The 22,566-nt window shown below is 41.5% G+C and overlaps 2 protein-coding genes across 2 annotated transcripts in view; one reads left to right on the top strand and one right to left on the bottom strand.

Moving 5' to 3' along the window:
- The window catches only part of COL4A1 (collagen type IV alpha 1 chain), a 215,832-nt gene extending 210,385 nt beyond the window's left edge, over window positions 1-5,447 (bottom strand). The window contains exon 1 of the mRNA XM_077482895.1: window positions 5,234-5,447. Coding sequence (XP_077339021.1) covers window positions 5,234-5,302 — 69 coding nt within the window. The 5' untranslated portion in view covers window positions 5,303-5,447. The remainder of the gene's footprint in view (window positions 1-5,233) is intronic.
- A 74-nt stretch (window positions 5,448-5,521) lies between these two features.
- The window catches only part of COL4A2 (collagen type IV alpha 2 chain), a 269,480-nt gene continuing 252,435 nt past the window's right edge, over window positions 5,522-22,566 (top strand). The window contains exons 1-3 of the mRNA XM_077482894.1: window positions 5,522-5,661; window positions 17,833-17,908; window positions 20,479-20,530. Coding sequence (XP_077339020.1) covers window positions 17,838-17,908; window positions 20,479-20,530 — 123 coding nt within the window. The 5' untranslated portion in view covers window positions 5,522-5,661; window positions 17,833-17,837. The remainder of the gene's footprint in view (window positions 5,662-17,832; window positions 17,909-20,478; window positions 20,531-22,566) is intronic.

Here is a 22,566-nt window from a genome sequence, read left to right as displayed (position 1 = left end):
ATTACTTATCACTAACCCCTGAACTCTGCATTACTTATCACTAACCCCTGAACTCTGCATTACTTATCACTAACCCCTGAACTCTGCATTACTTATCCCTAACCCCTGAACTCTGCATTACTTATCACTAACCTCTGAACTCTGCATTACTTATCACTAACCTATGAACTCTGCATTAATTATCATTCACTAACCTCTGAACTCTGCATTACTTATCACTAACCTCTGAACTCTGCATTACTTATCACTAACCCCTGGACTCTGCATTACTTATCACTAACCTCTGAACTCTGCATTACTTATCACTAACCTCTGTACTCTGCATTACTTATCACTAACCCCTGAACTCTGCATTACTTATCACTAACCCCTGAACTCTGCATTACTTATCACTAACCTCTGAACTCTGCATTACTTATCACTAACCTATGAACTCTGCATTACTTATCATTCACTAACCTCTGAACTCTGCATTACTTATCACTAACCTCTGAACTCTGCATTACTTATCACTAACCCCTGAACTCTGCATTACTTATCACTAACCCCTGGACTCTGCATTACTTATCACTAACCTCTGAACTCTGCATTACTTATCACTAACCCCTGGACTCTGCATTACTTATCACTAACCTCTGAACTCTGCATTACTTATCACTAACCCCTGGACTCTGCATTACTTAATACTGACCTCTGAACTCTTAAAATCTTCCTTACTTTTTAATAGAGTCTAACTAGGTTATATTATTTAAAAAAAAAAGCACTTGCATCCTGTTGATCTTTGATTTCTTTCATGTTATTCAAGTAGATACCACCTCTCGTGTTTTAAGGAGTGCTCTGTTGGCCTTCATAAAGATTTATTCAGGCAGCAATGTAATTAGTAAAATATAGAAAATAAAAGTACATATATATATATATATATATATATATATATATATATATATATATATATGTGTGTATATAAATATAAATATATATATATATATATATATTTCAGGAACATTTTACCCCCCCCCCACCCCCTTAAGGCCCCTCCCTCCCTTCCTGTATTTGTATTTTTTTTAAACCCCTATACTTACCTTTTTTTTCTAGAAGTCTTCTTACCAGTAAAATAAGCCTCTTCTTTTTCTGGCGACATCCTGGGGGCATCCTCCTAGGACTTAACTGTGCGCACACAATGACGTGAGAGCGCCACTCCTGGAATACTGTGAGCCCAGCCTGCATGATCGCAGGCCCCCCTAGGGTAGGATGTAAACAACAAGCTGGGCTCAGAATGAAAGTCGTTCTCCCGTGCATAGAATTGCTGGAGCTGATCTAGGGAGCAAGTTGGACCCAGAGCTGGAGAAATTAGTTTTTTTTTTTTAACACATGGTGACGAGTTGAGAAAAGTTAAGGAAAAAAAAGCACTTTAACTGTCACTAATAAAAAAATTTATACAGTATGTATGTCTTTTTTTAAATAGAGATTAACATACAAGTAGATCACACATTGATGTTGATATTAGGCCCTGCCTTTTTTTGCATCCCAATTTTAATTACTAGTCTTTGTTTAGCATTGCATATGAGTTTAAAACTGAAGTCCTGGTATAATCTTCATTGTATCAGTCCAAAATGGACCAAAGAATGCATATTTCTTACCTGAGGAAACACTGTGGAAGCTGGAAGTCACTACTACTACAGTAATCACCACAATTGCCATTGTCCTATGTTGAGTGGCTTCCCTTCTGGATACTGACCACAGGGAAAGATGGTGGGGGGGTTTGGCACTGACATCATTCACAGAACGCCTTTTATTTTTTCAAAAGATACAAGGTGTTCTCTGATTGGGTGAGGTGGAGATCATGATGTCATCACACCACCTCTTTGCCTCATCCAATCAAAGAATGCCTTGTGTTCATTAAAACAATATATACAAGGCATTCTGTCAACAGTGCTGAGTGAGCCGCACCCTGTGGTCACTATGCAAAAGGGAAGCCACTCAGCACAGGACCTGGAAGATTGTGGTGATCACTTTAGTAATGGTAACTACTACAACGATGAGGGACTCCAAAGTAGTCCCTTATGTGTGATATATGCTTACTTGCATCGGTCCAAGCTGAACCAATGTAAGTATCAAATAATGATCACGCCTGGAGTTCAGATTTATGAAAACTGGTACTTACCCAGATGTGAACTGGCTGCAATAGGAACAAGCAGTCAAATTATCAACAGTACAAACTTATCTAGTGCTACAATGAAAGTTTGAGCCTATCAGCACTGATCAGAATGAATAAAATCTACACTGCATTCAATACCCTTAAAGGACCACTAACCTTAAAATGGACCTCGCAACAAATATTGCTATAAATTCTGAAGGCAAAAAAAGTTACCTCTTGTCACAAGGTGTAAAATGTTCACATTGCCTTTGTTTACTGTTTGATTCATTTAGAAGTGTATATCAAATACAACAGCCAGTGCTGAACTTACAGCATTGTGGCTACAACTGCTTTCGGTTCTCATACATTAAAGAGATCCAGTAGTTTTACCCGCCCTTCCCTTCCCTCTTGTCCATTCACAGAACACCCTATATCCTGTTCACTAAACACAAGGTGTGCTGTGAATGGACAAGGCTCCTTCCTCTTCCATACAAATAAAGAAAGCAGTGTGTCGCTCCAAATTGACCCACGTATGCCTGCCCTTAGTCCGGTGCCCATCCAGCTTGTTTTCTGACAACTGCTATACATACTGGATGACCGCACAGAACCTATTTACAAACTCCTTCTTTATATGTTCATAAAAGCGAAACTCCACTTTTGTTGAGAAAAAACATTCCCCGCTGGGTGTGCTGATCTATGTACATTGCAAGGATTATAACAACTTTGTTGCAGATTCCTACCTTTTGTTATCCTGAAGAAATCCCTGTGTGTTTATCTGTGCTTCTGTGCTTAGTGGGTGTAATGGGAGTGATTTTCCATAATTATCAGTCAGCTGTGGCAGCTGCAGGGCACTAAGACTAAGACCCCTTTCACACTGAGCCACCCCGGGCGTCGCCGGTAAAGTGGCACTATTTTTAGCGGCGCTATTCGGCCGTTAGCGGGGAGGTCTTAACTCCTGCTAGCGGCTGAAAAAGGGTTAAATCCGCCTGCAAAATGCCACTGCAGCAGGGCTCTGCTGGCAGTATGGCGACGCTGCCCCATTGTTTTAAATGGGCATGAGCGGTGGAGGAGGTGTGTAGGAGCGGTGTATTCACTACTCCTACACCGCTGCAAAGAAGCTGCTGGCAGGACTTTTTGTGACGCCCTGCCAGCGCACCATTCTGAGTGCTTTCACACTGGGTTTGCAGCTGACGCTTTTTTCAGGCACTATGCAGGTGCTATTTTTAGCGCTGTATCGCCTGAAAAACGCCTCCAGTGTAAAAGGGGTCTAATGAGGAAATCTGCTGGGCCTGCATCCCTTTAGATGTGTTCCTATTGGAAATATCTCACCAAAAATGACATTTTTGTTGCAGGGGATGCCTGAAATCTGACTTGTATCTATGGTAGAAATCACACAAGCAGGAAATTATGTTTCTGGGGTGTTGTCAGTATACATTCTGTGCACAGAACAGCTCCATGTAGCCATATTGCATTAATAGAAAATTACAGTGGCTGCAGATTGAAGGGGAAAGGTCATTTTTATTAACATTCAATTACAAAATGACTTTTATCGCAATTGTACACGCTATATTATTTTTTCTTTATTTGCTATTTATTTTCCCCCCACACAAGTGGAGTTACCCTTTGAATGAAAATGTCATTTTTCCAGTAGCAGCCATCTAGACCCAGGACACACTCATAAGAGGTAACATCTGAATTGTGCTGTTCACAATCAATTTTGCTGCAGTTCAACTTTTTAAAGATGTCTGTGGCTAGATTCTGCTGACAACTGATGAAATAAACTAAAATATATACTAGAAATAAAAACTGATCTACAGTATATGCAATGTCCCCTTTCTGTGATTTCATTTGTGCAATTGTATGCCATGTACTCTATCTGATGAGATAGTATTGCCCTTGATCATCCATCATTGTGCCCATGTAAATAAGGATGATGGATTCTAAAATAAGCAAAAATATTGAAGTTATTGGAACATTTGCTACATAGTACAATCAGTTAGAGCTTTTTCTTTATTTCAGTCACTTTCCTTATCACAAGATGAGCTATTATTATTGTTATTATTATTATGATTATGATTAATTCATATACCACCAACAGTTTGCACAGCACTTTACAAAGTGAGACAGTACAGTTACAGTGCAATTTAAGTCAAGAGGGGTAGGAGGCTCCTGTTTGTGACAGCTTACAATCTAAAGCTGGCAATACACTATACATTCTGATTGTACAATCTCCTTTAAGTTCACCAAAACTATGTGACATGAGGGCAAACCTAAACAATCTATTCGGTTTGTATCAAATAAGGCATACCCTTAGAATGCATAGTTGATGGTAGATCATAAGGTGGCCATACACGTAACGTTCTGATTTATTCTAGATTGTAAGCTCTAAGGAGCAGGGCTTGTTGATTCCTCCTGTATTGAATTGTATTGTAACTGTACTGCCCTCATGTTGTAAAGTGCTGCACAAACTGTTGGCGCTATATAAATCTTGTATAGTAATCATTTATTTATTATAGGTACTTACATAGCACCATAGATTTATCTAAAGCTTTTCATATATATTGTACAATCACATGATTTCAGAATTCTTTACAGAATCAGACAATATGATCAAATAAATTAAATGTCTATTAAATATTGAAAAAAGACACATTTTTCCTGTGGGCAATAAATAAATCATCAATGCAATCATATATAAAATCAGTCCGTCTATGGGCACCATGAAGGAGATTGTACAGTTAGATTGTACAGTGTATGGTCAGCCTAAAGGGGAGAACAATAAATCATGTAAAAACGAACATCCAATGGCTGTCAGTGACCAAGAATACTGATACATCTGCACATTGCCCTGGCGATCAGTTCATGCAAAACTTTCTATAAGTTCCTTTTCATATCAGTGCCCACGGTACTGGTAGTGGGTAGTGCCCCTATGATATTCTTTTGATTTGCACTAACGGTTCCATTTCCAGGACAAGTTTTGGCTGTAGTGGAAATGTTGTGGTAGGGGTGATGAGTGATGCTCAGTGCTGTGGTCAGTGTGTTGTATGAGGGTTATAGATGCAGTGTGGTCTATGTGATGGGGTTACAGTGTACACTCACCGCAGATTCGGTGCTACTGATGAACCCCTGCAGGAGGAGAAGCACTACAGCCAGCAGATCCCAGTTCATGGTCCAGCGCCGGGGATGTCCTGTGCCCTCACAATACACAATGCAATTTCTTCAGCTTGTATCCTTCTTATTGTGCTGGAGTGTGGTCTGCCACCATCTCTTCAATGTTCCCTGAAGCAAAAACTGAACATGAAGTGAGCTTTGAAGAAAGTTTGCAGTCTGATGGTGCTTGACACTCCACCCACCAAACCCCCACCCAGCACACACAGAGGATCTTCAATGAGGCTCAATCCATCCTGTTTGCCTGTGCAGTGCACAAGTCCCCAGCACACGGACGGTGTACACATAGGTGAAAGCTTAGAGCAGAGCCGGATACTTTGTACGGTCCGCACTGACATGAGAGGCGCACACTGCTGCTGGTGAGTGATGGGGGGGGGAGACTGGGCGACAGATAGGGCTCAGGGCAGGCAGCTCTTTACACTGATCATAGAGCTTCTAAGACCCCATACACACTATTAGATTTTCTAAAGTCAAACCTTTCAGAGTTTCAATTTGGATGCAATCAGGCACGCTCTTGCACTACATGGTTTTGGTAAATATGAAGACAAACATCTGCAGAAAATCTATTAGTGTGTATGGGGCTTTATACTCAATTCACAAAGCTTTAACATAAGGATAAGAATCATTATTTAAGCCAAGTGACTGTCATTTTCAAATCTCATTGGACTTAGCTAAAAATAACTGTCACTTTTTTGAAAACTATTATTATTCTATTAATAATATTCAAGAGTTATATAGTACAGCAGTTTGCACAGCACTTTTGAATATAAAGGGAGACATTACAGTTATGATGTTAATTCAAAACAAGAGGGCTAGGGAGGGCTCTGCTCATGAGAGCTTACAATCTAATAGGCACAGTGGTGTAGTGGGTAGCACTCTTGCCTAGCAGTATAGAAGGTTGCTGGTTCAAGTCCCAACCACAACACTACCTGCCTGGAGTTGCATGTTCTCCTGTGTCTGCATGGGTTTCCTCCAGGTACTCTGGTTTCCTCCCACACTCCAAAGACATACTGGCAGGTTAATTGGCTTCTGTCTAAATTGGCCCTAGTATATGAATGCGAGTTGGGACCTTAGAATGTAAGCTCTTTGAGGGTAGGGACTGATGTGAATGTACAATGTGTATATACAAAGCACTGCATAAATTGGCAGTGCTGTATAAGTACCTTAAATAATAATAGAGAAAATAACAGTGTTTTAGCTTTGGTGAATTTAGCCTATTGTGTTATATAGAGAAATAGGTGTTTATGTAGTTTTAATGACTATTACTAATGGTGTTGGGATCAGAGAAGACTTATTTGTCTGACCCTGATCAGGGGTTATTTATTATTATTATTATAATACAATATTTATATAGCACCAACAGTTTGCACAGCACTTTACAACATGAGGGCAGTACAGTTACAATACAATTCAGGAATCAGAGAGCCCTGCTCGTTAGAGCTTACAATCTAGATTTATACTGGTTAATGATTGTATGTATAACTAGTAACACCAAGCATTACTGCTGTAGCATAGAAGCAGTGATATAAAGAAGACTGGAAGTCAGTAGATGCTAAACAAGTACAACAGCTGATAAGAAGTGCTGAAGTTAGATAAGATGATGAAGAGATGTCACCTTTGTATATGATAGCAAACATGTATCCAGTGCAGTGCTACTACTATTTCCAACAATGCAGTTTAATAAGGGCATAATATAACCTGGTCCTGATGCACCCCATATGTGATTTACATTGGTGAGTGCTGCATTATCACTAAGCTGATTTACAAAATGTAAGATTACTGTGATGATGCTGTCTGATGAGTAATCTGGAAATATCATGTTATGGTGGCCATATATGTGTCAATATTATTATCCAGTTGATATGGGATTCGATCAAATTGGCAAACAATCAATGATGCATAACTTTACTTCCAATCGGTTTAGACTCGATTTCAATCAGATTTGATCAAATTAGCCAGAGCAGAAAATTATCAATCATGTTGCATCAAACAGCAGCACTGAGATACTTTGTTCATGAATTCAATTGTATTTATCAATCAAATTATGAGATTGCATGGTGACAATTGAGATGCGATCAATAACGTCCTTGAATGGGTTGTTGACCATAAATGTATGATTCCTATCATTTTGGTTGAATTGGCAAACAATCAAATAGGCATAACTTCCCTTCTGATCAATTTAGGTCAGATTCAGCTATTGATTGATTATTCCTATCAGGAGAAATTGATTGGAAAAGTAAATTGATTATTTATCAAAGCATATATGGCCACCATTAGAATGATATTTGAAGTCCCCCACATGAGTTTCAGAGTGGAGTGAAAGAACATAAGGGTTTGTGCAGCTATACCTTATTATATTTTTTGTTTATCCTTATTAGAAAACCAATTTTCATACACAATATTTTAAATTGAAATGTAAAGCCAAAGTTTTTCCTTTAGCTTTAGATAGAGTGGAGAAGGGCTAGAACCCATCAGGTCTTTATTCTTGTCTGTGTCCAAATTGGGGAGATATCTCCTCCCTATCCTGGGTGGTCACTGGAACAGGACGTGATGAGACTACAGGGAAGACTTTGACAGCAATAATTACTTTCTCCACTTTCTAGAGTAAGGGTGAATAGTGTGTCAGTTTTTGTTATGCTATCAGTGTCTTTTTTGGGCTGGCATTTATTCTGCCTCTGGTAGTAAATCCCAATGTCAGTCACAAATAGGGAAGGATTAGAGCCTCTGCCAGGCTTTTATTGCTAACTGTATTCCTATTTCTGCTCACTTCTTTTTAGTAGGGTTAGAACTGATATTGTTTTTTTTTATTTACCCAGTGACATGCTCATGCCCCATTTATTGTAAGGGCATCACAGGGACAGGAAAGAAGGGCACAATTTTAACAGGGGGGGGGGGGGGGGGTCACAGACAGAAATAGAACCCTGAAGATAGTTTTTCCTACTCTATACACAGAAAAAAAAGTTGACCTGATCCCTTCTAGATTGTAAGCTCTAACGAGCAGGGCCCTTTGATCCCTCCTGTATTGATTTGTATTGTAAGTGTACTGTCTGCCCTCATGTTGTAAAGCGCTTCGCAAACTGTTGGCGCTATATACATTCTGTATAATTATAATAATAATTTAGGCTTTAAAGCGGAGTTCCACCCAAAAGTGGAACTTCCACTCATTTGTCTCCTCCCCCCTCCGGTGCTACATTTGGCACCTTTCGGGGCGGTGGGCGGACCTCCGCTTTAAGTGAGCAGAAATCTTCCGAGGAGGGAATAGACAGCAGAAAAACCTGACAGCAATCCTAACACTTTCTCTTCCTGTATAGAGTTCCACTTTCAAGTAAATTTGTCATCAGTTTTGCATTTCTAAAAGTCCTGTCTGAGAACATTATTACATTATTTATATAGTACACAAAAATGTACAGACTGTTTTACATACCGAACACTCACATCAGTCGCAGCCCTCAAGAAGCTTACAAATCTAAGGACTCATATTAATACACCAATAGAAGGCCCCAGGAGCCAATTAACCTACCAGCATGTCTTTTGAGTGTGAGAGGAAATGAGAGTACCTGGAAGTTACTGAAACAAGCACAAACACCTTATGCGGATAGCATCCTGACCAGGGATCAAACCAGTGACTAAGCCACTATGCTGCCCATATATCCTAAAAATTATAAAGCTTCTCTTAGCCCTTGTACACACAGTCGGACATTCTGACAACAACATTTTGTCCGAAACTGGTGTTGCATACACACGGTCGGACAAAGTTGTTGGAAAATCAGATCGTTCAGAACACGATGGCGTTATTTCATTATGACGGGACTACGTTCAGGCTAGTAGCCAATAGCTTTGGTCTCGTAATTTGATCTGAGCATGTGTGGCACTTTGTCTGATCAGATCATGTTGTCGGAAAATTTTATAGCCCAGCTCTAAAACTTTGTCGGTCAGATATTCAGACGGAAACAGTCCGATGGAGCCTGCACACGGTCGGATTATCCGGCAACGCGGTCTGATCAGACATTTTCCGTCGGAATGTCCGACCGTGTGTACAAGGGCTTAGTGTGCTCCTCTGAAACTGGTTTAAATTTTTTTACCAGGGGTTTGACATCAATGCCCTTGTAACTAAGACCTACCCTCCTGCCATGCACTTGTACAAAGAGAGTACATAAGTGGCCATTAAAGTCTTTTCTCATTGAACATGGCTTGAAGTCAACCAGTAAAGTAAACCAGTTTGTTGTATTATAAAGGCAACATCAGACAGTTTCTGATGTCTGTTCTTATGTTTGGTAATGCTTCTACTTTTGAAAGTTCAGACCGCCTGCAAACCTCACTTTAATCAATTTAATCAATCAAAACCTTTAAAGGTTACATTATATATTTAATGGTCAAGAGTATGCCCACAGTATACTATATGTAGGACTTTGTCTTCACTTGTGTTTTTTATGATGACTAATTTTAATAATTGGCTTTATGAATAAATAAATGTTTGTTTTAGTCAGTGTGACACTTATTACATACAATTATATTACAATACTGTAGCGAAGCGCTCATTTATTTACTCTGCATAGATGTGGGCACATATCCCTTTATCTCCATTTCCTAGGTTCCTGGGGCACGCCCAGGCAAGATAAGTTCCTCAGTTTCCCTCTCTCAGCAGCTCAGTGAGGTCATACTGGATGAGGCAGAAGTAGCTGGGTAACGTGCTCTGCAGCCATGTGAGTGGCCCCCCACTGTCAGAACTGGTGAGCCCCTCAAGAAGACCCAGCTACTGTGGGGAGCCCCTTTACGATTGCTACCAGAGTGTTGCAGTTGCAATGGGGTGACGAGTTGTTCTTGGGCTTGTGATCCACACATCTGAGCTACCCTGGAATTTACTGAGAGGTGTGCTGTTTATGAGGATAGTCACAAGTACCTCTTTTTGTTATGAACTGTTTTACTGCAGTAGTGACTCTCAGCATAACTTTCTGTTGTTACAGATTCTGAAAGAGCCTATGCTATGCAGCCATATGTTACCCTGTCAGAGAAACATTGCTATGATGAATCCATTTTTTTGCTATCATTATTTTGTAGTGTATGCATGTTTTTAAACATCTTGAATCTGCATTGCGTTAATGCTTCTAGCTTTGCACATGCATGTTTTTTAACAACTTTAACTTGCGTAACATTGTTACTTCTAGCTTTGCACCTGTTTAGAAAACTGTAAGTTATGCCCCATACACACTATCAGATTTTCTGCAGATTTTTTCCCTTCAAATTTACCAAAACCATATAATATGAGGTCAAACTTTAGGAGTTTCAATTTGTATGCAATCAGGCAGGCCCTTGCACTACATGGTTTTGGTAAATCTGAAGGAAAAAATCAGCAGAAAATCTGATAGTGTGTATGGGGCTTTACAGTTAACCCCAATCTGAACATACAACCTATTTTGCTAAATATGGTGTCTATAAACAGGATTGGCAATACCAGACAATGTCAGTGGGAGTGGCACAGCATGACTACTCCAAAGGGAAGCAAGCAAACTACCACCCGTGTACACACGGTCGGAAATTCCAACCACAAAATCCGTCTGATTTTTTCAGACGGATTTTGTCCGAAACTGGTGTTGCATACACACGCTTGAAAAAAGTTGTCGGAAAATCCAATCGTTTGGAACATGATGACGTTCGTTCGTTACGACGGGACTATGTTCAGCCTAGTAGCTTTGCTCTCGTACTTTGATCTGAGCATGTGTGGCACTTTGTCCGATCGGAATACAAACAATCGGAAAAAGTCAGAACGGATTTTGTTGTCAGAAAATTTGAAATCCTGCTCTCAAATTTTTCGGAGTCTCCGACGTAAAAAGTCCAATAGAGCCCACACACAATCGGATTTTCCGACAATCTAATCAGATCGGACAGTTTCCGTCTGAATTTCCAACCGTGTGTACAAGAGCTAATAGTAACCCACTGATTTCTGGCAGGATTCCTGCTGAAACAATTACCCAAGTACAGAGGGCCAAGTCAGAATTTAGGGGACTGAGCAAAAATATTGTGGGCCCTGGTCCAATGATATGGGATCTCACCTGCTCAGCAGGCAGGACTTAGAAGGGGAAACAAAAGGTTATTCCGGCATCTCCCAGCAGAAGACCAGGATTCTCTTGACAAGATAGCTAACAGCTTATAAGTGGTGTATAGCCACACAGTGATGTTAAGCGACCTTAGGGCCCATTTCAATGGCAGAAAGATGAGAGTGGTAGAATCCATTCTGCAAGATGAACTGGAACTGCAAGACATAGCAGCATACATATGCCATAGATAAAGGGGCCGATTGGACTGCGGACAGATGGCTGAAGGAACATTTTGAAGATGGACTGCTGTCTGAAAATGTAAGACAGACCTTGTTTAAGTAAGATAGAAGTAATCCCAGTTTGATGTTCCATGAACTGTTAGAAGCATTCATAGCAGGGCTGGACTGGGACAGAAATTTGGCCCTGGACTTCATCCAGACCGGCCCACTTAGATTTTGAGTGTCCAATCAGCACTCCCTTACATCAGAGTGTCCCATTACCAGCCCTCTTACATCAGAGTGTCCCATCACTAGCCCCCTTACAGCAGAGTGTCCTATAAGCACCCCTTACATCAGAGTGTCCCATCAGCTGCCCTCTTACATCAGAGTGTCCCATCACCAGCCCCCTTACAACAGAGTGTCCCATCAGCACCCCCTTACATCAGAGTGCCCCATCAGCACCCCCTTACATCAGAGTGTCCCATCAGCACCCCTTACATCAGAGTGTCCCATCACTAGCCCCCTTACAACAGAGTGTCCCATCAGCAGCCCCCTTACATCAGAGTGTCCCATCAACACCCCCTTACATCAGAGTGTCCCATCAGCACCCCATTACATTAGAGTGTCCCATCAGCACCCCTTTACATCAGAGTGTCCCATCAGCAGCCCCCTTACATCAGAGTGTCCCATCAGCAGCCCCCTTACATCAGAGTGTCCCATCAGCCCCCCCTTACATCAGAGTGTCCCATCAGCACCCCCTTACATCAGAGTGTCCCACCAGCAGCCCCCTTACATCAGAGTGTCCCATCACCAGTCCCCTTACATCAGAGTGTCCCATCAGCACCCCTTACATGAGAGTGTCCCATCAGCAGTCCCCTTACATCAGAGTTTCCCATCAGCAGCCCCCTTACATCAGAGTGTCCCATCAGCACCCCTTACATCAGAGTTTCCCATCAGCAGCCCCCTTACATCAGAGTGTCCTGTCAGCACCCCCTTACATCAGAGTGTCCCATCAGCAGCCCCCTTACATCAGAGTGTCCCATCAGCACCCCTTACATCAGAGTTTCCCATCAGCAGCCCCCTTACATCAGAGTGTCCTGTCAGCACCCCCTTACATCAGAGTGTCCCATCAGCAGCCCCCTTACATCAGAGTGTCCCATCAGCACCCCCTTACATCAGAGTGTCCCATCACCAGCCCCCTTACATCAGAGTGTCCCATCAACACCCCCTTACATCAGAGTGTCCCATCAGCAGCCCCCTTACATCAGAGTTTCCCATCAGCAGCCCCCTTACATCAGAGTGTCCCATCACCAGTCCCCTTACATCAGAGTGTCCCATCACCAGTCCCCTTACATCAGAGTGGCCCACTGAGCCGTCGGCCCACCGGGAAACTCCCGGTAGTCCCGATGGCCAGTACATGCCTGATTCATAGCATGTCAGGAGACATACAGGCTCAGCTGCATCAATCACCATCATAGATGTAAAATCAATAGACTCACCTGCAACTGAACAAACAGCTTCTTGGGAGGTGGCTCATCAGAAAACTGACACAAGGGATGGCTCAGATCTAGACAGTTATCTACCATGATGCACAGACAGGAATACCCTTCTGAGCAGCAAGAAGGTGGGCACTGCCTTTTTCATGCTGTGGCTGTCAAGTTAGGCCATCTTCAAAGAGACTACCCCAACTATACACAGTCAAAACTGTGAAACTAGCACACCCTAATCCCAGGACAATAAAAGTGAAACAACTCCCCATCCAAGACCTGAAAATGTGAATGAAGAAACTAAGGGGACAGAAGTCCCTGACTTGACTGGAGAAAGGTCTCGACCTAAGAATTAACCTCAGGTGAACCTCATCCACATATGGGGAGAATACAGCTGGTGTCAGAGATCTGCTCTGCTATGTTTATCTTTACAAGACTGCAAGGTTACTCTGTTACCTGTAGTTCCACAGACATGAGGGACTGTTTTGTTGTAGTGTTGGCTGCTGCAATAGTCTGGCAGTTTTTTAGTCATCGCTGGATCCCTCCTGCTGATTGCCAAAGCAGCTTCTGGCTAGTTCTTGCCAGTACTTGCAAAAGTACTTGCAGATTCTCTGCCAGTATGGTACTTCCTGAATCCCTGACATGACTTTCAGAGTTCCTTAAAACAACTCTGGTCATGTCTAAACAAAAGGGTATTTATGCTCTAGCCCTTGAAGTGGCTAATGCTGTGTCTTCTCAACAGCTACTCCTTGTTACAAAAAGCTATAATACCCATGAGACTACTTGACCATTGCTGACCCAGATTGACCTGACAGCTCTCTTGTTTACCATCTGCCTTAACCCATGCCTGATCCTGACTACTCTTTTGATTGCTACCTGACCGTACCTGACCTTACTATTCTCTTGCTGTTCCCCAAGGGTACAGTCTCTACACCAAAGCCTTTTCTGTTCTCCCTCACCCCTTGTTGGGGCGATTTTGGGAGCCACAACCTGTTACCAGCCTGCAGCAAAGAGCTCCAGAGGCCATTATCCCTACCGGCTCATCTCTAACATCATGAGCTTTATAAAAAACAGTTGGTGTTTAGACTCCCAGATACATGTTTATATACAAATGAATGCATAAAAAGCTCATTCATCGCTCAAATTATATGCCCATATAAGAAAGAAAATTAAAAGGAAGTCCATATAAGAGTCTCTGATACAGGTGCAATGACCAAAGGGGAATCCTGCAACTCCTTGGTCAAGATCCAGGACCAATCATATCAGCACACGTGAAAGAAACAAAGTAGCAGGTTACAGGAATTAGTAAACATATTTCAAATGTATTGACAAAACATAGCATCACTTACATAAAGTATGTGTCTAGCATACAGTGCAGAGAGACAGATGTATATGCACCTGTTCAAGTTCATGAGCTACAAGTGTCTTTGTTACCAGAGATTCATTAATGGCTGCCTTCTGCTCTTTTACCATAATTTCCAAGAACCCCAGAAGAAGTCATGAATCCATCCATAATACACAGACCAAGAGTCACCCAGCTCAGGCATATGCTCCCGCTGTGGTGCTCTCTGAACCACCATCCATTGACGCATCTGAAGGCAGAGACACGTTGCCTCTTATCCCAGAGACCTAACTTCAGGAGACTCCCTGTACACTTTGCATAGGATGAATGAATGCAAACGTGCAAAGGACAGCTTGTTCAAATGGAGTGGCCTTTTGCTCACTATGCTCAGATGCAGGCACAGGCCCATTTAAAGCCATAATAAACCCAAAAATGAATATGTAATATATTGCAGCTTGCCAATCCTTAAATGTGGTTGCTGCATTCATTTTTTTAGGCTTTTCTTTCCTTTATTTTCACCTGAAGATCTGGCTGGTAATTCACTTCCTGTCTTAGCCCTTGTACACACGGTCGGAGATTCAGACGGAATGTGTCTGATCAGACCATTTTGTTGGATATTCCGACTGTGTGTGGTCTACATCGGACTGTTTCCGTCGGAGTATCCGACGAACCAAGTTTTCCAACTTGTTGGTAAAATTTTCAGACAAAATGCTCCGATCAGACATACTCCGATCATGTGTAGAGAATTCCGATCGGACAAAGTGCCACGCATGCTCAGATCAAATTCCTACACCAAATCTATTGGCTGCTAGCGTGAACATAGTCCCATCGTAACGAAATAATGTCATCACGTCGGATTTTCCGACAACTTTGTCCGACCGTGTGTATACAACAGTTTCGGACAAAATCCGTCGGTCAAAATCCGACGGATTTGGTTGTCGGAATCTCCGACCGTGTGTACAAGGGCTTAGGGTGTTTCCGCTCCCTGGAGAAGCAACACCCTTGGACAGCAGCATTGTCCATCTGGGAAGAGGGTAATGTTAGATGCACTACAAGATTGGATGGACTTGAGTATAGAATTAAACCTGAACTCCACCTAACACTTTTAAACAGTTACAGCAACAGTTAATTTTCATTTTGGGATAAAGGTTTTACATGAATTAAAAAAGCTGACCATTGCAAACACCCCTGTTAGCATGAAATGGTTTCAACCCTCTAACGACCACTTTTGTTAGACTGGTCTGGTAAAGGAAATGATAAAACTAAGAGACTTATTGGATGGATCACCAGGTGAAAATAAAGAAGAAAAAGAGAAAAAGCCTAAAAACGTAAATGAATGCAGTCACCACACCTAAGAATTGGTAAGCTGCAACATATTTCATTTTTGTTTGTTGGTTTAATACCACTTTAACTCCATTTCCCACAACCTCTTGGGTTCCTGAACATGACCAAGGGAATATAAGTTCCTCAGTTTCCCTTCCTCAGGTGCTCAAAAAGGCCATGCCTGGTGAGACAGTGATAGCTACATAAGTAATCTGCAGTAAGGTTAACAGTCCTCTGTCCGAATGCAGGCAGCTTGGCCAGAGCCAAATAGCTCATAGCTTATCCAAAAGACCCAGCTACCGTAAAGAGCACTTTTCCACTGCAGTTCCAGTGGGGTGTTCTGGGTCTTGAAGGGCTCCAGCATTTCACCTGTGTTACCAGAGCTATCCTGCGCTACACTAAGGCAGATGTTGTTTATAAGGGTAGTTATAAGTAACTTTGAGTTCCAAACCATTTTACTCAAGTAGTTATTCTCAGCTAGAATTTTTGTTGTTTTATAGAGACCATGCTATGCAGCCATGTTACTTTGAATGAGTAACAGAGACATATTTTTGTGAGGAGTCCATGTCCTTTGCTGACTTAAACCCGTTTTTCATTATTCTGCAGTTTATGCATGTTATTTAATACCCTGAACCTCTGTAACATTATTGATTCTAACTTTGCATCAGTTTAGTAAACTGTAAGTTATACTTTATTCCTGTCTCTTTATTTGGCCATTTACCTATTTTGTTAAACTACTACTCTGCCATACACCAGTAACATGGCAGCTGGAATGCAAGTATGGCAGGTAATGGTGCCACTGTTGCTACATTTATTCAGATGCTGGAAGTAGATGAGCATCCACTAGTCATGGTAATGGACAAGTAGTCCGCCCATGTTTGCAACTGGTCTCCTGATGGCAGAAATGGAGAGCTAAATAGACAGCTGCAGTCCAAATGCTGTAGCCACATTTTCCCATTAGCTTGCATATGTGCTCAGCCAATCAACTCAGTACACTAAATTGTACAGAAATCAGCTGGCAGGGATAATAGCCACCTGCCAAGTGCCTTCTTTTCCAGCCTATGTGACTGCAACCATCAATGTACTTTTGTAACTGTTAGCCCTTGTACACACGATCGGAGATTCCGACAACCAAATCCGTCGGATTTTGTCTGAAGAATTTTGTCCGAAACTGTTGCATACACGCGGTCGGACAAAGTTGTCGGAAAATCCGATCGTTCAGAACGTGATGACGTTATTTCATTACGACGGGACTACGTTCAGGCTAGTAGCCAATAGCTTTGATGTAGGAATTTGATCTGAGCATGCGTGGCACTTTGTCCGATCGGAATTCTCTACACATGATCGGAGTATGTCCGATCGGAGCATTTTGTCGGAAAATATTTCCGGCAAGTTGGAAAATTTGGTCCGACGGATATTCCGACGGAAACAGTCCGATGCATACCACACACAGTCGGAATATCCGACAAAGCGCTCCGATCGGACACATTCCGTCGGAATCTCAGATCATGTGTACAAGGGCTTAGTGTTCAATGGCTGTGCTGACGGTTCCCATTTAGCCATTGTTCACACATCCAATATAGTGTACCTTATAGGGCACAAAGAATATAATAAACCAAATTTTTGCTTTGCTTTATGCTGCATCACGCTGCCCAGAATGTTTCCTGCCACATCTGACCCTTATCTGATTCCATAGACCAATGTACTTTCTCCCTCCCCCATCCTGAGAAAAGCTTTGCCATGAAAGCATTTACAAGCTGCCAGAATGCCACCCAAGGTCATACAGGTGGTTGCGCTTAATGTATATGACTACATCCAGCTCCTGTATTTAGGCATCTGAAGCACATGATCCTATTGTTCCAAAAAATATTGTAACACTATGCTTAATAGATTTAAATCTGTTGACTCATATTTATTTTATTTATTGTATTGTATTATTTGTCATCCAACTAATAGTTCTTAGAAAAAAACAACCAGTTCTTTGTAGCTGTACAAATATCCATTTGGCGCTCCAGCAGTGTATTCCAGTGTGCAGTTAATAAATTCCAGTGTGCTATTAATAACGAAAATTACAAATTATTATATGAATTAAACTGTGAGTATTCTCTTTGTTTCTGCATACTAGTTAATATGGAGACATCTGAAAACAGGAAGAGATGCCTGAGGTTGCATCCATTATGGAAGCAGAATTTTTTGCCATGGTGAGTACAGGTTTTTGTATTCATATAGCATTACTCTCAATTCACAAAGCCTATCACATAGTGTTTTCAATCCCGTGTGTTATTTGCAAATTATTATTCAGGTTTCCATGTGTGTTATATTACTTATTTTTGTGGCATATATTTTTGCATGTAAAAATCAGTTTAAAGTGGGTGTAAAGGCACAAGGTTTTTCACCTTCACGCATTATAAGCACAAAAGTAAAAAAAACTTCTGTGTGAAGCAACCCCCCCAATACTTACCTGAGCCCCCTCTTGATCCAGCAATGTCCCTAGAGCCTTGCCGTGCAAAATCACTCCATAGAGCAGGTAAGTATGACATGTTTTCTATTTTTTTTTTTCAATAAAAAAACAAGACTTTAATATCACGTTATCTAAGATGATTACACATGTTTTTGACCTAAAAATATTGGTAGCTTCTAGCCATCGACTATGATGTGTCTATTGAGAAGTTGCGGAAAGTGGAAACATAGTGCTGGATCCATAGGTTTATTTCATTTTTATTGTTATCCTAAGGTATTAATGTTGGTGTAAATGACCTGGTTCCTGGGCAGGCGACTTCTACACCCCAGAGGATCTCCGTAGTGTCCTTGGCTTGTAGTGCAATGTAAGAAGTGTTGAAATGTAAGAGCCATGCCACTGCTAAGAGGTCCAGATACGAATTTATTCCATTAAAGGACAAGGGTTCAGATAAAGAATAGCCAAAATGTTTCGGGATCTATGTGCCCCCTTCACCAGGGCTTGACTGGCAACCAAGTGAAGAAGCTAGTAGTGAACTGGTCCTACGATGGTGTTTATCCCAGTGTGAGTTGAACAGGATAATTAGCAGCTTGTTTGACCTATTGACAAGAGAAGGAAAAGAGCATTTTAATGTGGTGTTTATGTGATAATTTTTGTGATTTCAATAGTTTGAGGTAAAAACTATAGTAGAATAAAATAACAAACCTAACATATCTCATATATCTTTGGGCACGTGTCTGCTACAGGAGAGGCAAGTAAGTTACTTATTTTTAAGATTTTTAAGAAAAATGCCTACTCTATCCCTACATGAAGGTATAAAGGCAGGCATTTTTCACTGGAAGTCACAATGGATTTCTCATATACAAAAGTTGATATTATTGTATAAGACATTTACTGTATGTGCCAGCCATAGCAGTAGTAAGAACTAACTGAATCTGGCACATGTGTCAGTGCTCGTATTAAAATTGGTGCAAAGCTCTCATGAATTTGGCACAAGTCATGTTACAGGGACAATACCTCCAAAAATTATTATTTTCACTTTATTCATCTCCTTCTTCTCAAGTGTTCATGGTGCAGAGGTCATAGTTCATACTCCTAAACCAAGAGAAAGGGCAAAAGGGCTATCATCAGTGGATGCAAACATGCTCCAGTGGCAATGGTCAGTGGGCGAGAAAAAAATCCAGAATTGGGCAGCCACTGCCACTCTGCTTAGTGTTGTGGACACGTTATATAATTTGCCCCACTATGGGACAGTTTATTTAGCTCCTCGCTGCACATATCAGGGGCCCAGAATGCTCCTCTGAACTGGGCTTCATAGCCATTACATGAGCTGCTATAACCGTAGCTTCACCAGTGGTTGTCTACATTAAATCACCCAACTACACACATGCTGCCCAACTAATCTCCTTATATTGGTCCCATAAAAAGGCTCCCCTCCACAAGGAAATCATTTGAAATGTGTAGTGGTGTTTTTTTTTGGCACATCTGAATTGTACATGGATGTACCTTGAAACGTATTATAAAAGGTGGAGTGTGATTTTAAAGCGGGAGTCCGCCGGGAGTTCCGCCGTTTTTTTTTTTTTTAAAAGCCAGCAGCTACAAATACTGCAGCTGCTGACTTTTAAAATAAGAACACTTACCCGCCCAGCGCACCCGCGATGTCGGCACCCGCAGCCGATCTCTCGATCGTCTCTCGGGTGCTGCCGCCGCCATCTTGGGTATGGGAATCAGGAAGTGGAGCCTTTCGGCTTCATTTCCCAGTTCCCTACTGCGCATGCACGAGTCGCGCTGCGCAATAAGGATGGACCCGCTGCCTCTGGGATCTGTGTGTTTCCCAGCAGGCAGCGGGGGACTTTCGGAAAGGGGCGTAATCTACGCCCCTTTCCGCAGAGAGCTATCCCGGAAGTGGGTGCAGATACCTGTACTGTACAGGTACCTGCACCCCCCTCCCCCCTGAAAGGTGCCAATTGTGGCGCCGGAGGGGGGAGGATTCCAATGAGCGGAATGTCCACTTTAGGGTGGACCTCCGCTGAATTGCCTTTAGTCTTTTAGAGATGTTCTAACCCTTTTACAATTGCTAGATTTTTGTGTTCTTATTGGTGAGAATTTCTATCACTTACTGTTCTGACAGTTTCTTGTTTTATCCAAAATGAAATACAGAGCCTTGGTTGTAGTTTGGCATAAACACGAATCCATATTTCCAGTAACTTTTTGGGGGTTTTAATTCATTTTAATGTTAAATTCTTTGTGTAATTTTTGTTTAAATATAATGAAAGAAAAAACCCAATCAAATGTGCTTATTTCTTTCTCCAGGGTTCTGCTGTTGATTGTGCTGGTAATGGGGTTTCCAGGAAGTGTTGATGCTGTGAGTATACGTCATTTTCAATTCATGAATTCGGTATCATTAAGAGAGGACTTAGAAACATTGAATCAAGAATTACACTTTAGGCTATAGCAACAAAACAAATATACTTTTGTAAAAACTATACTTTCTTTGTTTTACTTCTTGAGCAATAGTGAATGCAACTAATTGTATCCCAGGAATGTTAATCAATCTGTCGCGTTTTGTTTGAGAAATTGGACAGCAGGTATATGATTCATGACTGTGCCATATAATTGATGATCACTTGTGTGATTAATAACTATGCTTTTAAGCTCAGCCAAATATCCAAGTTTGCCTATCTACTGTATCTACTTACCTATATTTTTGCAGTCTAAGTTACCATTTATGTGTCTGTACTGTCAGGTTTGCTAGATGCCCTCTACTATTTCTTTAAATATGTGCTATTTAAAATGATGGGATCAAATTTTCCCAGTAAGCTGTACTTCCAGGGTGTGGTAACATCCCATGATACTATGTAATTAATAGGGAGTACATACTGCTGTGAGTGCTGTAAACTCATGATGTGAATAATGGATAAACATTTTGAAGGAGTTTTTCATATAAAATTCTGGATACCCATGCCCAGAATTTAAACGTGGATGGCCCCTTTTTTTAACATATTTGAAATTTGAAATGTGTTAGCATGAGGCCTCCTCAAATAAAAGGTTAAAAATGATACATACTGCTCATACCTGATGCCACCCCCCTCGGTCCATCAATTGGGTCACAGGAACCCCCCCCCCCCAGTCAGTCACCAGCAACACACTTACCCCATCTAGGTCGTGGGTAAGAATGAGCTGAACACCCCCCTGTTCGGTTCGCACCAGAACCTGCAAACAGACCTAAACTTCGTGTGAACTTTAGAACCATATTAAAGTCTATGGGACTCGAATGTTCAAAATCTAAAGTGCTAATTTTAAAGGCTAATATGCAAGTTACTGTCCTAAAAAGAGTTTGGGGACCTGGAACCTGCCCCAGGGGACATGGATCAATGCAAAAAAAAGTTTTAAAAACTGCAGTTTTTTCAGGAGCAGTGATTTTAATAATGATTAAAGTGAAACCATAAAAGTGTAATATTCCTTTAAATCTCATACCTGTGGGGTGTCTATAGTATGCCTGTGAAGGGGCGCATGTTTCCTGTGCTTAGAACTGTCCCTGCACAAAGTGTCATTTGGCAAGGAAAAAAAGTATTTTAAAATCACTTTGAATTGTCGGCTCCTGTAATACAGAGAAAACTCAATGAGTGTTCTCTGTATTACAGGAGCCGACAATTCATTCATTGATAAAAAAAAAAGTGTGGGGTTCCCCTAAATTCCATTTTAAGTCCCTTCAGGTCTGGTATGGATATTAAGGGGAACCCCGCGTCAAATTAAAAAAAAATTGACGTGGAGGTCCGCCTAAAAATCCATACCAGACCCTTTGGGGGTCTGTGGGTTGTGGGGATGAGGCCCTTTCCCCATCAACATGGGGACATGGTGCTTTGAGGGGTCACAGACCCCCAAAGCATCCTCCCAATGTTGAGGGCATGTGGCCTGGTACGGTTCATGAGGGGGGCACTCTCTCATCCCCCCCCCTCTTTTCCTGTGGCCTGCCAGGTTGCATGCTCGGATAAAGGGTCTGGTATGGATATTTAGGAGGACCCCCACGTCAATTTTTTTTAAAATTTGACACTGGGTTCCCCTTAATATCCATACCAGACCTGAAGGGCCTGGTAATTGAATTTAGGGGAACCCCACGCTTTTTTTTTTTTTTTTTTTTATCAATGAATGAATTGTCAGCTCCGTAATACAGAGAACACTCATTGAGTGTTCTCTGTATTATGGGAGCCGACAATTCAAAGTGATTTTAAAATACTTTTTTTCCTTGCGAAATGACACTTTGTGCAGGGACAGTTCTAAGCACGGGAAACATACGCCCCTTCACAGGCATACTATACACACCCCCCAGGTACGAAATTTAAAGGAATATTACACTTTTGTTTCACTTTAATCATTATTATAATCACTGCTCCTGAAAAA

This window comes from Lithobates pipiens, unplaced genomic scaffold (genome assembly GCF_037356315.1).
Source record: "Lithobates pipiens isolate NorthernLeopardFrog02 unplaced genomic scaffold, aLitPip1_a1.2 Scaffold_16, whole genome shotgun sequence".
Lineage (NCBI taxonomy): Eukaryota > Metazoa > Chordata > Amphibia > Anura > Ranidae > Lithobates > Lithobates pipiens.
Note: the sequence above shows the minus strand (reverse complement) of the source record. Positions and strands in the feature narration are given on the sequence as shown.